The sequence below is a fragment of the Aspergillus ambiguus genome (genome assembly GCF_047715705.1).
Source record: "Aspergillus ambiguus strain CBS 117.58 unplaced genomic scaffold BDV59scaffold_1, whole genome shotgun sequence".
NCBI lineage: Eukaryota > Fungi > Ascomycota > Eurotiomycetes > Eurotiales > Aspergillaceae > Aspergillus > Aspergillus ambiguus.
In genome coordinates this window covers 773,709-787,514 of record NW_027395514.1, presented here as the reverse complement: position 1 = coordinate 787,514, position 13,806 = coordinate 773,709, and the positions used below count along the sequence as shown (strand labels likewise).

The window sequence follows — 13,806 nt, the reverse complement described above, 5'->3', positions numbered from 1 at the left end:
GACGAAAGGGCTCCTACGCTACCATGGGAGGGAAGTCTGCCTCCCGGATAAAGATATCCAGTGTGGGGAAGATGCCGCAGATTTAACCCCACAGTTCGGAGGAGTAGAACAATCACTGGAACTAGCCTTCGACCATTATGGAAGAGGCAATAAGGGGCTCTGCTGTCCAAGGTACATCCAATGGTAACGGCCACTGACTTTCCTGGGTAAGCTCGGCCCGCTAGCCCAATTCATACAGATGCGGAAGAACATTATTCATATTCTTCCATCATTACCCAATATGGAGCATATTTGAATGGATTATACATGTCGCCGTGATAAATCCATTTAGTCAGAGACAACTTCCAGCCCCAGTTAACTCCAATCCAATTCAGCCCATAACATCTAGTACTAGATGTTCTCAAGTAGACTCCTCCGCGCTTGTATTGCCCTGCCCACCAGACACCTGCGATCTATCCACAGTCTTGTTGACAAAATCTGTCATATACTGATCAACATCTGTGACAAATAAGGCGGCGATAATCGCAAGACCACTGAACCCCAAACTACTGAGGTACACGATCTTGAACGCATGCGCGTACGCGTGCTTTGTAGCCTCATCAAGGGCTGCTTGGACCGCATCATTCATGCCAGGAATCCTATTAATCGCAGTAGTGGCTCCCTGTGCGACGGCCTTCATCAATTGTGAAATGCTGCTAGAAGGAAGGCCCGCTTTCTCAACGGCGGGAATAATATCCTGGGGTAAAAAAGCATTCAACCGATTACTATATATGCAAACGTAAATGCTGGCTTTGGTTCCCAGTCAGCATATGTTTGGCATATAATAGTAGACATGACCCACTGGCAATAGTTCCGGTCACTGCACGAATGGAGGCAAAGAAGCCTTCTGCCACTCCAATATCATTAGGAGGCACAACAAGCCCCGCGACGACGAGAGCCACCAACTCAATCCATCCGACGCATAAGCCCGTCAAAATATTGCACTGATGATGTCAGTGAGTGAAATGGTCTTCTGTATGACTTACTTACGGCCATTGCCCAGCCTTTTGAGTGCTGCGTGTTGATGCCCATAAGGCAACAGAACAAGGCCGTCCCAATGCTTGCTGCTAGAAGCTGCCATCTGGGCCTTCCCACTATTCGCAGCAATGGGCTGAAAATTGCTTCCCCACATCCGAGAGCGAGTCCTGTTCCACTCTATTTCAATAATTGTATAAGTGCTGTGGAAAATAACTGTAAGCGGGAATATAGTAAAACATACCGACATAAAACCAATGATCAGATTGTTCGTAGAATAGAATTGAGTGATTTGGTCAGGCCACAAGACATTAACAGCGTACCAAGTCATCTGGCCGACTGAACCAATGACAACGCAGGCCACAAGGTTTCGGATCTTCAGAAGATTCATTGGTAGGAGCGGCTGTTTTAAAGGAACATAGATTTCTTGAATTAGGGTCAGTGATCGTTAAATGAAATCCCCTAGAACAATGTAATTACCATATAGCCCAAATGCAATAACTGTAAGGCCTCCAATTATAAGTGTAGCAATTATATGAGGGCTCCTCCAAGGGTATGTTCCTTCTCCCCATACTACAATGTCATTAGCACAGTGTGCACCTTTCAAGATTAGGGATGGACATACGAAAGGCCATAACCACAAGTACAATCCCGGCTGCATATAGGAACAACCCGCCATAGTCGATCTGCCGGAGCTCTTCTAGCCTTGTCAACTCGGAGTTGATCATATGGAAATCTGGAGGAAAGTAGCATATCACAAGCAGAATCAAAGCAACCCCGGCAACGATTGCATTTAGCCAGTAGATCCATCTCCACCCGGCGCCACTCGCGACGAATGCCCGGGCAATAGCAGGACCCAGACCCATTGTTGGCAGGACACTGAGGGAAATGGCCCCCTGTGCGAGTGCTCGATGTTTATTGGGGACAATCTCCATTACCAGAAGCGGATACAACTGTTGCCCAGCACCAGCGACTGCTTCCAGGGCCGTGCCACCGATGACAGTTTCAATATCTCTCGCCGTGGCAGCAACAATTGACCCAACTACTGAAAATACCTGTCCTCCAATAATAAAATAACGCCGGCCTACCACATCGCTGATGCGACCGACGACGAGGAGAAGAACCCCTGATACTAGTGTAAAGCACATGCTCACTAGGTATATGTTCGGCGAGGGTCCAATATCAGCGTTAATGACAGATAGTACGTTTACCTAATTAGCTATATCTTTAGTAAATGGCAGCCGGAGTTCATTGTATTGAACAATGGAGCTTACGGGCATTGAATATCCAATGAAGAGGTTGTTTCCCAGTAAAGACATTGCGAGCATGGAACCCAAGAACTGGTACGATTTCCAGTATCCATCCATCTTGGGATCCTCCTGTTGAACAGGAGCTGTATGTGAGCGCCCTTCCACGTTCACATCCTCCAAGTGCATAGCGTCCTTTTCGCTGTTGGAGTGACCCATGGAGGTCGTGCTGTCTTTTGCTTCCGACATTTCGGGGTGCCTATTTCAGAAGCGCGTCGGTCATGTAGATATTTTTTTAAAGGAAATACATCAGCCCCTATATGTTAGCTGGGTGCTTGCATTAAAGGCTTGTGTGTGACTCTTCAAAGTATGAAATCTAATAAGACAGCGGAGACGCGGGATGGGTCTACTAAATTAGCGCTGAATGCAACCATAACTCGCGGATCCGGGGAAGGCCCACGATGCGGAGAGGATATGAGCAGGCCCATTATGCTTAGTTATACCAGAACAAATGGATGGCAAGTCGTCGGGAACCGGACCGACCTGCTATATGGATACTGACACCCCCAACATCTGGGGCAAAGGTTACCCAGATGCGGGGCCCGATCATTAGCTGCCGGCAAACGATTGCCCAATATTGACCTAGTAATGTATTAGAGTGCTAATTGGCGTGTAGAAGAGCCGACAAACCGATGTCTAAACGTAAATGACATTCTAACACGCATGACATTGAACAGACACATCGTGGCAAGCTGTTGGCCAGGTTTTAATATAATGGCTAGCTTAGGTGCGCTATACAGCGTAGGCGGAAAAGGGGAACTGCTCGGCGATCGGCTACTGGTACCCCCCGGTTTGCCCCAGTAGAGTTTAACCACGGGCATATTGAAACGACTAGATTAGATATTGGGATGGATGTTTCTTCTGAGTGCAATGGCCAATTCAGTATCTGTTTGATATGTTCCTCAATCACACAAATAACTCCTACTTGACCAGGAAAATGGTTCAGGAATATCCGTATCACTCGAATCTGCCCCAATACCAGGACCTGCCAGCGAGCAAGGTGACAGGGTATAGTCAACTGCACAATGCCATGAGAAATTTGAGATCCTAACAACCCGAATAGACAGAAAACAACATGGGGAATCTTCGATAAAAATGGCGTTAAAGACGAGATCGGTACACTTAATCTCCTTACGCCAGACGTCGTGACCAATGCTGCCAAAGAGATACGCACGGGAAAGAGCGTCTCCTTGAACTGGGGCCTTGAAAAAATACATCAACCAGGATTTGGACGAGCAAAGCTAAACCACACCTTTGTTGACTGGCGAAAGAAGGAAGGGTTTGACTTCTATTCCTACGATGATGAGATTACCGTCAACACTCAAACAGGTAATCATCACTCCTAGGGATATATATATGTCCAACTTTGGGGCTAACGTTCATCGCAGGCAGCCAGTGGGATGGCCTAAGTATGGCGGATAAGAAACTATATATTATCTGATATGTATCTGACATGTATAGGGCACTGGGGGCACTCGGAAACTGGCCTCTATTACAATGGCATACATCACGATGACCTGCTTAAGGGACCCCATCTTGGAATTGACCGTAAGGCTTCATATGCTCTGATATCCCTATTTTAATCCAACCATAGTAGATTGGGATAAACGAGGCGGCATTGTTGGAAGAGGGGTGCTTCTAGATTATTGCTCATGGGCAGAGCGAAAGGGGATTGAATATTCTCCAATGTCGAATCATCCAATTATGCTGGCAGATCTACAGAAGATTGCGGAAGAACAGAAAGTTATATTCCAGCCAGGCGACATACTCCTCGTCAGAACGGGCTGGATTAAGTGGTATGAGCGGAACGACGAAGCGATGAGACTTAAATATATCACCAATGGTGGCGCATGGGCCGGGGTCGAGGGATCCGAGGAGACCCTAGAATGGCTTTGGAACAATCACTTTGCTGCAGTAGCTGGTGATTCGATCGGCTGGGAGCTATGGCCCCCCCGGCCAGGTTATAGTAAGTGTCTCTCGCTGCAATCTGTTTTCTTCATATTCTAATTTCGCAGGACTACATGACCACCTGCTCTCGCTCTGGGGAATGCCAATTGGAGAAATGTGGGACTTGGAGGAACTGTCCAAAGAGTGTGAAGAACAATGTCGGTGGACGTTCTTCCTGACTAGTGCAACGTTAAATACCACAGGAGGTGTTGCCAGTCCCCCCAATGCCCTTGCGATTTTCTAAATGGTGTTGAGATTCGGACCTGATTTGAAGCGTCAAATGACACCCACAGGCATTATCTCAACCCCAAGGAAACATATTCTGATACTGACCTTGATCTTTATTAACAACATTAATATGGATGAATGAAACGAGATGAACCTAAGCAGCTGTCCATCTAAGTCTAGTAACAAGCAAGTCTGATGTATACCAGATAGTGGTATCTCCGAGAAATGTGTTCCCTGAACAAATATCCATGGCTCGGGCAAGGAGAGAAAAGAGAAAATAAAAGCCTAAGAAAGAAACAATGAAACAATTGCATGCCGGTGAACATCGGCTGATTAGGACCGAATTGGGTACCTATGGGCACCCACAGAGTAACCTGCAGCATCAGCTTCGCAGTGAGAACAGTCGAGAATATGAATCAGGATATACTGGCTTCTGGAATAGTCATGATGACGCCTATTCTGGGCAACATGCAATAGTACCTAGTACGCAGTAGGTCCCAGTCTGTGGCAAATTGGAGCGCGATGACAACATAATGGACTCAGATTGCAAAGGTATATAGACAGCTTCAAGTAGATATAAAGGCGGTATGGTGTGTCCAATTAATTAGATGCTTCTCCTGGTAACAGAAAAGGCTATATGTATGCAATACTACAAAGGCGCCAATCGTCAATGTGCATAATATCAACCAACTGTCCCCATTGTTATTCGAGATACATTAACTTGGCTCTTCAGCTTCTGCGTGCTTGTGACTGACTCACGGATGGGTTTGGCTGATATTCCCAGTGTCTTACCAACCATCGCTATCCGCATCATACTCTCCGCGCTTTCACTGCGAAGTCGGGAAGCGTCCTTAACCGCCTCATCCAACGTTGATTGGCCTTGCATAATTGATGAGTACGCATCAATTCCAGTATCGTAACTAAAATCTGCACCATTGCCTATCCTCCCGGCCATTGCAAGAACGGGATTCTCGTGCTTCTTTGCTCGCTGGCCCATCTCCGCTGGAATCTTGCCCTTTGATGTTCGGTAATCGATTCCTCCTGCTGTGATAACAAGTTCACAGTTACAGAATAGGCTGTCGGTGTTGTTGAAGTATTGCATGATCACGTCATACCATGGACGCAACTCTGCTCCGATGAGCAATAGCCCAGTCCCAAGTCCGCCTGATGCGCCACTCCCAGGACCGTTGCCGACGTCCTTTCGGAGAACACGCTGAGCAACAGAGGCGTACATATCAAGAGCAGTCTCGAGCACATGAGTCTGTGCGGAAGTTGCTTTCTTTTGGGGTCTATACACGCGGGCGACTCCTTTTTGGCCGCAAAGGACGTTCCTCCAATTGCAGGCGACCTCAATATGAACCTTCCGCCGCTTGATCCGAGAGTGCAACCCGTCTAGATCAATATCACATAAATGACGCCAGAGTCTTTCCACCACTGGCCCTGGGAATCGGTTCCCCTTTCAATCCTATCAGCTGAATGCACAGAGCCAGGAGCATGCCTGCACCACCGTCACTAGTACCAGAGTCTCCACAACCGATAATGATGTGCTCCACATTTTCGTTAAGTGCGGCTGCCATGAGTTCGCCCAATCAATACGTTGTGGTGATGCAAGGATTGCGGCAACTTGGAGGTGTGAGGCTCAATCATGCAGCTGCTGCAACCTCGACTACCACAGGCTTGGGCCCACCTCCGTCGAGAATTCCTTAATAGGCGTTTAGGTTTTGTCTGACAGGACCTGTGGCGCGCATTTCACGAAGGATGCCATTGGTGGCCCTAATTAATGCCTCTGCAAACCCCTCACCACCATCAGCTAGAGGGGCCTTTGGATAACTGCAATTGGCATACCCGTCGAATTATTTCCTCGATACAATCTGCTGCCGTGTGAGGATCGATGCTCACCTTGAAGCCTGATGGGCACACGAGGATGTCCATGCTGGTGTTTGGGATGCCTCCACAAAGAAGATTTTTTTGTTTTGGGGGGGGGGATATTTCCTTCATGCGACGGATGTGGAGAGATGTTGCACGGAATGTGTCAAGACGGAATGGCACATAAAAGCCCTCTGATTCCTGATTATATGTTCTACCTCGTTATGAACCTCGTTCGTGGGTCTACGAGTTTTTCCGGCCAGATGTTCGCGTTCTTAACAAACGACCAGATCAGAGGTGACGTATTGAGTAATTGTTGGCGTAAAGAACGGGGCGCTGCCACGGCTTTATATAGCATCATGCCATTCCTTTGATCCGCTGATGGTCCTATCAGTACGTTACCCTTCTAGGGGTTAGGCGCTTAGTGAGAATTGATTTGCTAGCATTATAAGGATAGCCGGTGGATATATGATGCGGGATTTATCTTGCGGATGGATTTTCTAGGTCGTGTCAATAGCAGACGCGGCAGTGCACGTCCTAGCATTTTGCTTTCTGAGAGAAACCTATGCGTCTCGAATCCTAGCGAAAAGGAGAAACAAACTACAGAAGGAAACCGGCAATAAAAATCTATATACCGAATAAGATAACCCGGATAAGACGTCTCGTCAGATACTTGGGAAGAGCCTCGTCCGACCTTTCACCATGTTGTTCACGCAGCAGGCCATCCAAACTATGGCGTTTTACCGGGGGGGACATGAGTACGGACTTATGTACCTTGTGTAAGTGACCCTTGTCCCGTAAGTTCTGTTTTGCCTTCTTAACTGCCGCAGGCTCGCGTCATTCCCCATGGTCTGGGAAGGGGTTTATAAAGAATCCACCGGCTCAGCAAGTCTCAATTATATTTCTCTTGGGATTGGATTTATCATACGCTTTCAGTTTTGCGGTAGAGTATTGGGTATGGTATCCTATATGTTCGTCACTATATGTTGAACGCAATACTAATGTGACGTAACAGGTGTACAGCTGTCTGAAAAAGTTCATTGTTCTGGATGAACGGCATCGGCCTGTCATCCAGTAATTTTTCTGAGACACATGTGTTATGACTAGATAAGTATAGATAGACTTTGTTTCAATACATTGGCGTTCTTTCCCTGTAGAATGTTGTTAGACAACACTAATTCTGTCACCCCCGGCACTGTGTTAGTTGGGTATAGCCCCAATATCTGATTAATTCTGTATCACAACGTCTATCCAGTCATTGCCATCCTCGAGAAGTAGAATGCGGGGCCCCGGAAAATTAACATTGCGGGGAACCTTGCCGGAACTCCTCATCCATGTCTACCTATAAATTTGCTCGTGGGCCCGTGGTTGTTGACTGTCATACCCCTCATGTCTAGGTGCTATCTAGGTGGTTAAACGTCAAGACCAACCAATCTGCGTCGCCTTACCCCCATGTCACAAGGCCTGGCTATGGGAAATCTCGGTGAGGACTTCGTTCAGGTGGACGAGTCCAAGGTAGGTGTTGAGGAAGTCGACAGCGTGTCGGTAGCGGGGTAGTACTCATTGTAGTCCCGGTATAAAACTGAGGATGTGGCTGACCGGGCTTTAGTATATATCGAAAAATTGACTTTCGGATTCTGCCCTTTGTTGCAGTGATATACCTCCTCTGTTACTTGGACAGGTCGAACATCGGTGAGCTATCCTTATAATAATATGATTTGCCCATATGTGCTCTACATGTCTTCAGAGAGCTTCTCACCTAGCTAACTCCCAGAAATTCATCATTCAAATACATTACGCAATAATGTCTTAGAAGCATTACTAAATAAAGGCAGGGAATGCAAAGGTCTTGAACGAGGATACATCCGATGATCTTGCAGAGTCTATTCAGATGACCGATTCCCAATACCGAGTGGCATTGATGCTGTTCCTGGTGGCCTACTCCATTTTCGAGGCGCCTAGCAACATAGCATTGAAAATATTAACCCCACCCGTGTTAGTTTTTCATTCAAAGTGAAGTTTGAGAAATTGCGCATTTGACATTTATTGATTTGCCTCCAGATGGCTAGCGATCCTCGTTGCCTCCTTCGGTTCCCTCTGCGCGGGCATAGGTGGTGCACACAACATCAAGACCCTCATGGCCCTTCGTTTTCTTCTTGGTGCATGTGAGGCTGGCGTGTTCCCGGGGATGATATTTTACCTTAGCTTTTGGTATGGCCCACGCGAACGAGCAATCAGAATTGCGATTTTTCTCTGCAGTGCCACGCTAGCGGGCGCGTTTGGAGGTATTTTCCCAAATCTATCTATGAATGTCTCGTAATAATCATCAACTGTCATCATAGGTGCCATTGCTTATGGGATAGGACATATGAATGGAGCCAGTGGCCTGCAGGCTTGGCGCTGGCTGTTCATCATCGAGGGTCTGCCATGTTTGGTTCTAGCAGTAGCAATCCTGATCTTCCTCCCCAGCTATCCGGAAAGAGCAAAATGGCTTAGTGAAGAAGAGAAACTGATATTACAAAGGTCCTTCAATGCAAACATTCCCCGAGGGTGAGTCATTTTGATTGCGGCCACTGTACAGAAGCTAAAAGTTCGGACGGCAGAGGTGATAAGCTTAATTGGCAGGACGCGAAAAGTACACTCCGGGACATGCGTCTATGGATGCACTATATGACGTATCTTTGTGCTGGTATTGGGGTGTCATCACTATCACTATTTGCTCCTTCGATTGTGGCGGGGATCGGCTACAGCGGCCTCGAAGCTCAACTCTTTGTAATTCCGCCATACGCGTGCGCATATGTGGTTACTCTAGGGGCAGCATACATGTCAGATAAGTATAATTGTCGCGGACTAATAGCGGCCGTCTTCTTTCTGCTTGGGATGGTCGCATTCCTTGTTCCAGGTAAGTTAGCTTGCTTCCCTAAGGGATGGCTTGCAGCTCCTAATTAACCATCCAGCCTGTGTCTCTACACCATCCCTTAAACTTCGTTATGCCATGCTTGTACTGTCGACATGCGGCGTTTTCGGGTCTCTCCCTTCCCTATGTGCATGGGTATCCGATAACGTGCGTAATACAACTGCGTCATCGTTAGCAAGTGGACTCAATATTGCATTCTCAGGGCCAGGGCAAATTATTGGCGTATGGATATATAAGGACCAGCAAGCTCCTCAATACCAACTTGGTCATGCAGTGAACTGTGTCAGTCAGTGCCTAGGGCTGGTGCTGTCTATCGGTCTTTGGTACCTCTACCGAAAGAAGAATGCTAACTTGGCTAGCGGCGAGGCAAAATGGATCCCATGAGGTGCGCCATGGCAATGGCGCAGATCCAAGGCTTATATACTTCCATGTATATTCGATTGGTACAGCCATGGCGGCTCCGGAAGATTACGTGACCAGTGAATGGTACAAATTCACTTTCTTTTTGTATTAAATAGGATTTCCACCCTAGAATATAAACAGAAGCTGTGGTCAATGATTGCTAGTTGACAACGTGAACTTCCGCAGATAATGCAAGATTTTCTTTCCATTTCATTAATGTAAACTACTTAGCACACATGACCGTATGTGAGGGAGAACTTCGCTTTCTGCTTTTCAAGTTTGCTTTCTTCCGAGATCCTACCGCTCACGGCCATAATGAGGCGGAGTTTCGGTCCACGTAGATACCACAATCTCAGCTATCATTCACAAATTGTTCCTCTTGCCACCAGCATCCAAATATAGCATACTCCAATCTCTGCAGTATTATTCATTTGAGTATGTAAGTCATAGAGAGAGAGGAGCTTGTGTTCACTCTAGGTGAAGCTTTACAATTAAATTAATTGGACAAACACTGTTTGAACCGCACCTCTGGCTCTTACATATTGCAGGAGTAATAAGAACTGAGAAAACAATGGCATTAGCATGTTGCTCGTCTCGATGCCCAATTCTGATAACCAAATAATTGCCATAGAAGTGAAGTTTTACCTGTGTAAATATACGTACCTTAGATGAAACAGTGGGGTAATCCGGATAGCTTTAGCGTATGGGACAGAAGGCCAGACAGTGATCGCCTGAGGTTTATACGCTTTCAAGCAAGATTGTTGTTTTCACATGTCACTCACTATGCCTATCTCAAATAGCAGCCTAGTATGAACCGACTAGATATCCCAGCCATATTGATTCATAGCGTCTCGTTAAATGCTCCTCGTGGACTGAAAAGAATGCCTACACCGATACTGTCGTGCCGCGTCATTTCCGTTCCTGATAGCTATACGTGAGACGTAATGTGTTTCCGTAGACGTGATATTGTCACCAGAATACCGTCCGCGACTAGCTACCATGCATCCAGTAATCCATCGCGTCCGCCGTTGGAACACGAACGACATTATCCAGAGAGGCTCGCCGTATATTGGAAGTGTATATCTAATAAAGGGAAAGCCACCCAGTGCGTAAGAAGGTACTGATATACGGTGTCCGATCCCCTACGAGAACCGTGGCAAGAATTATGCGACAGAGGGTGCCTTGTTGGGCTTGTTGGAGTCTTCAGGCTGCGGAATAGAGATGACCAATTACAACGAACAAAAAAGCTGCAGATCCCCGGTATGAAAGAAAGTATTGTTTATAATTTACTGGGATAAATGGAAACTTAAAGGTAGAATTATCTAACTCCCTCTCTATTTGTTCTTGTTTATTTTATGTAGGGGTAACATATATGCTACCATACAAGCGTATGCAGTCTGCTGCATGGACAACTAATCGCAGTGTTACAAATTTATATTTATCTAATGAAAAATCCATCTGTTCCCCAACTAGCATAACAGCTGACACTTCACTCAAGCAGAACGTTGTCATTCATGCAATGGAAATCCGTACCCAACGAGGAATGCCGGTTCATCTATGCTATGGTGTTGGTAACTAAATGCTAGTTAGCCTTTTCAGGTGCATTCCGCCTAAATCATCGTCTTACCTGAGCACGCCAACTGCTCCGGGTTCAAGCATCATGGAGAGTGGGAACCCCATAGGATACCCAAGCCAGCGTTTGGTGAATGCACGCAGTAAATGTCCGTGTGCAACCAGGAGAACATCACTTGGGTTCTCACCATGCATATTGCCCTGATGGATGGAACGGATTTCGGCTATTAGACTATCAACGCGAGCTGCAACTTGTTCTGGAGACCTGAGATTATTCTTAGACGTGAACCCAATAACACTGGGAACAAGAATGTTGCATATTCAAAAACTTACTCTCCATCCTCACACCCATCCACCCAAATGTCCCATGACCGCGAGGTATCCAAACCATGCTTCCCCCGCAGTGCCCGGATCTCTTTGGTCAGAAGGCCTTCATATTTACCATAATCCCATTCGGCAATACGATCCGTCTCGGAGACCTTCCGCGCATCCCTCAAACGTTGTTTGTCAGAATCACTGAAGGCCAAATCAAACGTTTTGCCCGCGCGCCGGCGGGGGCTGATATATACTCGTGCAAGTTTTTCGGGATCGATGAGTTTTCCCGGTCCCACGAGGATCTTGCCGGATGCAATAACCTGTTTTGCACCATGCTCGGTCAGTTCAAGCTCGCTGCTACCAGTGTACCGACCACTTTTGGACCACTCCGTCTCTCCTGTTCGTAATCAGAACCTTGTGACAGGAAAAATGTGGGACGGCATTCTGTGACGCACCATGGCGGTAGAGAAAAACACGCGGTGTTCCAGCGTCTTTGTCAGGCATATTGGACAGTCTCCTCGCAGTTCTCATAACACAATGGTCTCTCAGACACAATAAACCGACGATTAACTCACTTTTATTGACAGTGGTGGTACGCCGTATGCCGGTGAGTGAAAGTGGGTATGTGGGGGTAGTTCGGGCTTTTTTCCCTTTTTTCCATTTTTGCCTCCTTCCTCCCGCAGTTTGGAGAGAAGTTGTTCCCGCTTGTAAAGAAATATCATAAATATCGTACGGTGTGCCAGTCTCTAAAATAATACATATTGAGATTTATCGGTCTTGTCATTTGTTCCTGCTGCAGGTCTATCTCCAACTGAAATAAATTACAGCACAAGGAACTTCGCGCCTGTTGACATTAACTATGAGCGGCTTCTAATATTGAATTGTCGGTGTAGTGAGCCAGCAAGCAAGTGCTCCATACGAAAGAAGAAAATTAGAGATCGATATTGGTCCGCGTTATCTCTTATGCATGTTAATGTAATGCATCAGGATCTATCTTCGTCGTGTCGATCGGCTAGAATTTAGTGGAAGAAACTTTATGCCCGGATCATATAGTTGGTAACCTTCACAACTTATGGAGTAAGACGAGAAAGAAAATAAAACCAGAGAAGGTAACCCTTAACGCCGTTCGCCGCCGCATAAGCACAGTCCATCATTATCTTGCATTCTGCCGAGTCCAGCTCCAGTCCATGAATAAATACATTTAAATATATCCCACTCAGAACACTCTTGAGGATGCTGTTCCACCCAGAAGAGGTAGCTGATCGATCGCCTCATCCATACCATCTTCCCACCACGTTGGTTCCTCTTCGTACGATTGTTGAATTATCTTGTCAACGGCTGGTCTCCTCCGGCGAGAAGGAAAAGATATGACACTCTTCAGTTTGCGCCCTGGATAGACCGTTAACTACTAAACTGGATGTATACAGCATTGGGCATCGGACGTACTCCCAGCGTTATTTCCCGAGGCTCTTCCAGGTGCGAGGTTGAGAAGCTCGTTGCGAGCCAGCCCTTTATTGCCATTTTGGCGAAACAGGCGTCGGAATGACCTCCGGAAGCCCCGAGTGCGGCGCACCGCGCTCAAAGGGTTGACTGAATCATGATACGGATAGTTGACGGCAGGGTTACCGAGACTCGTAGTAGAATATTCGCTGTCATGTACAATGTTGTCGGGTTCGATGAGAAGGAGCTGTGAAGTTGAAGCAGGATTCATAGCTACACGAGTAACTGCGACCATGGGGTAGCTTTCAAATGCTAAAAATTCTTCTGCTGAGATACCGCAGTAATGGGTCGGTGAACTGTAGGAAAGTCCCTCCTTTTCACGGTAGTCCAAGGAAGAGGGTGGTTTCTGGCGGAGTAAGTCTGGAAAGGCGGCATATTGAGGCGCACTGGTAGATATGTATGTCGCCCTCGCCCAGCCTGCTGCAGCAATTTCTCCGGCAAAAGCTTTCCCGCATGACAATGACATGTGCAATGTGTTCATCGCCTCTTCTCATCGCCACCAATCCTCGGCTGCCTTGGGTGTCGGTCCAGCCTACTCGGCATTCCTTGCATGCAAGGGGAGACATTTCCAGAAACGATATGCATTCCAACGCCTGCCACCAGAAGATAATGGCGGGGCATGCTTTTTGCGTCACAAAAGGTCTTGGAGATTCTGAAACTGTTAGGCCATGGTCGAACTAATGGCTGGGATAGTTATTCTTTAAGTAAAACCTGCAAAAACAAACTTTTATGGTCGGG

The 13,806-nt window shown here is 46.9% G+C and overlaps 5 protein-coding genes across 5 annotated transcripts; 2 read left to right on the top strand and 3 right to left on the bottom strand.

Moving 5' to 3' along the window:
• Positions 1-400: 400 nt before the first annotated feature.
• BDV59DRAFT_190189 (trichothecene efflux pump) lies at positions 401-2,381 on the bottom strand (the record flags this gene model as incomplete). Its single annotated transcript, XM_073691727.1, has 7 exons — positions 401-789; positions 842-983; positions 1,030-1,194; positions 1,259-1,440; positions 1,495-1,587; positions 1,640-2,225; positions 2,289-2,381. The coding sequence occupies 7 exons, from the start codon at positions 2,379-2,381 to the stop codon at positions 401-403; spliced, it is 1,650 nt and encodes a 549-aa protein (XP_073553132.1).
• Positions 2,382-3,258: 877 nt separating this feature from the next.
• Positions 3,259-4,512, top strand: BDV59DRAFT_197280 (putative cyclase-domain-containing protein; the record flags this gene model as incomplete). The annotated part of the gene is made up of 6 exons (XM_073692881.1): positions 3,259-3,329; positions 3,385-3,650; positions 3,710-3,730; positions 3,783-3,869; positions 3,916-4,287; positions 4,337-4,512. The coding sequence occupies 6 exons, from the start codon at positions 3,259-3,261 to the stop codon at positions 4,510-4,512; spliced, it is 993 nt and encodes a 330-aa protein (XP_073553131.1).
• A 584-nt stretch (positions 4,513-5,096) lies between these two features.
• On the bottom strand, positions 5,097-6,428 carry BDV59DRAFT_190187 (glycerate kinase; the record flags this gene model as incomplete). Its single annotated transcript, XM_073691726.1, has 6 exons — positions 5,097-5,113; positions 5,256-5,888; positions 5,929-6,066; positions 6,184-6,198; positions 6,232-6,292; positions 6,342-6,428. 6 exons carry the CDS (start codon positions 6,426-6,428, stop codon positions 5,097-5,099), a joined length of 951 nt encoding a protein of 316 aa, XP_073553130.1.
• A 1,386-nt stretch (positions 6,429-7,814) lies between these two features.
• Positions 7,815-9,663, top strand: BDV59DRAFT_190186 (major facilitator superfamily domain-containing protein; the record flags this gene model as incomplete). Its single annotated transcript, XM_073691725.1, has 7 exons — positions 7,815-7,915; positions 7,972-8,054; positions 8,198-8,357; positions 8,424-8,647; positions 8,705-8,885; positions 8,954-9,264; positions 9,320-9,663. The coding sequence occupies 7 exons, from the start codon at positions 7,815-7,817 to the stop codon at positions 9,661-9,663; spliced, it is 1,404 nt and encodes a 467-aa protein (XP_073553129.1).
• A 1,358-nt stretch (positions 9,664-11,021) lies between these two features.
• On the bottom strand, positions 11,022-12,180 carry BDV59DRAFT_166707 (histidine phosphatase superfamily). The gene is made up of 4 exons (XM_073687761.1): positions 12,024-12,180; positions 11,587-11,965; positions 11,309-11,518; positions 11,022-11,256 (listed from the first exon to the last, which is right to left on the bottom strand). Exons 1-4 carry the CDS (start codon positions 12,097-12,099, stop codon positions 11,190-11,192), a joined length of 732 nt encoding a protein of 243 aa, XP_073553128.1. The 5' UTR covers positions 12,100-12,180; the 3' UTR covers positions 11,022-11,189.
• Positions 12,181-13,806: the final 1,626 nt, after the last annotated feature.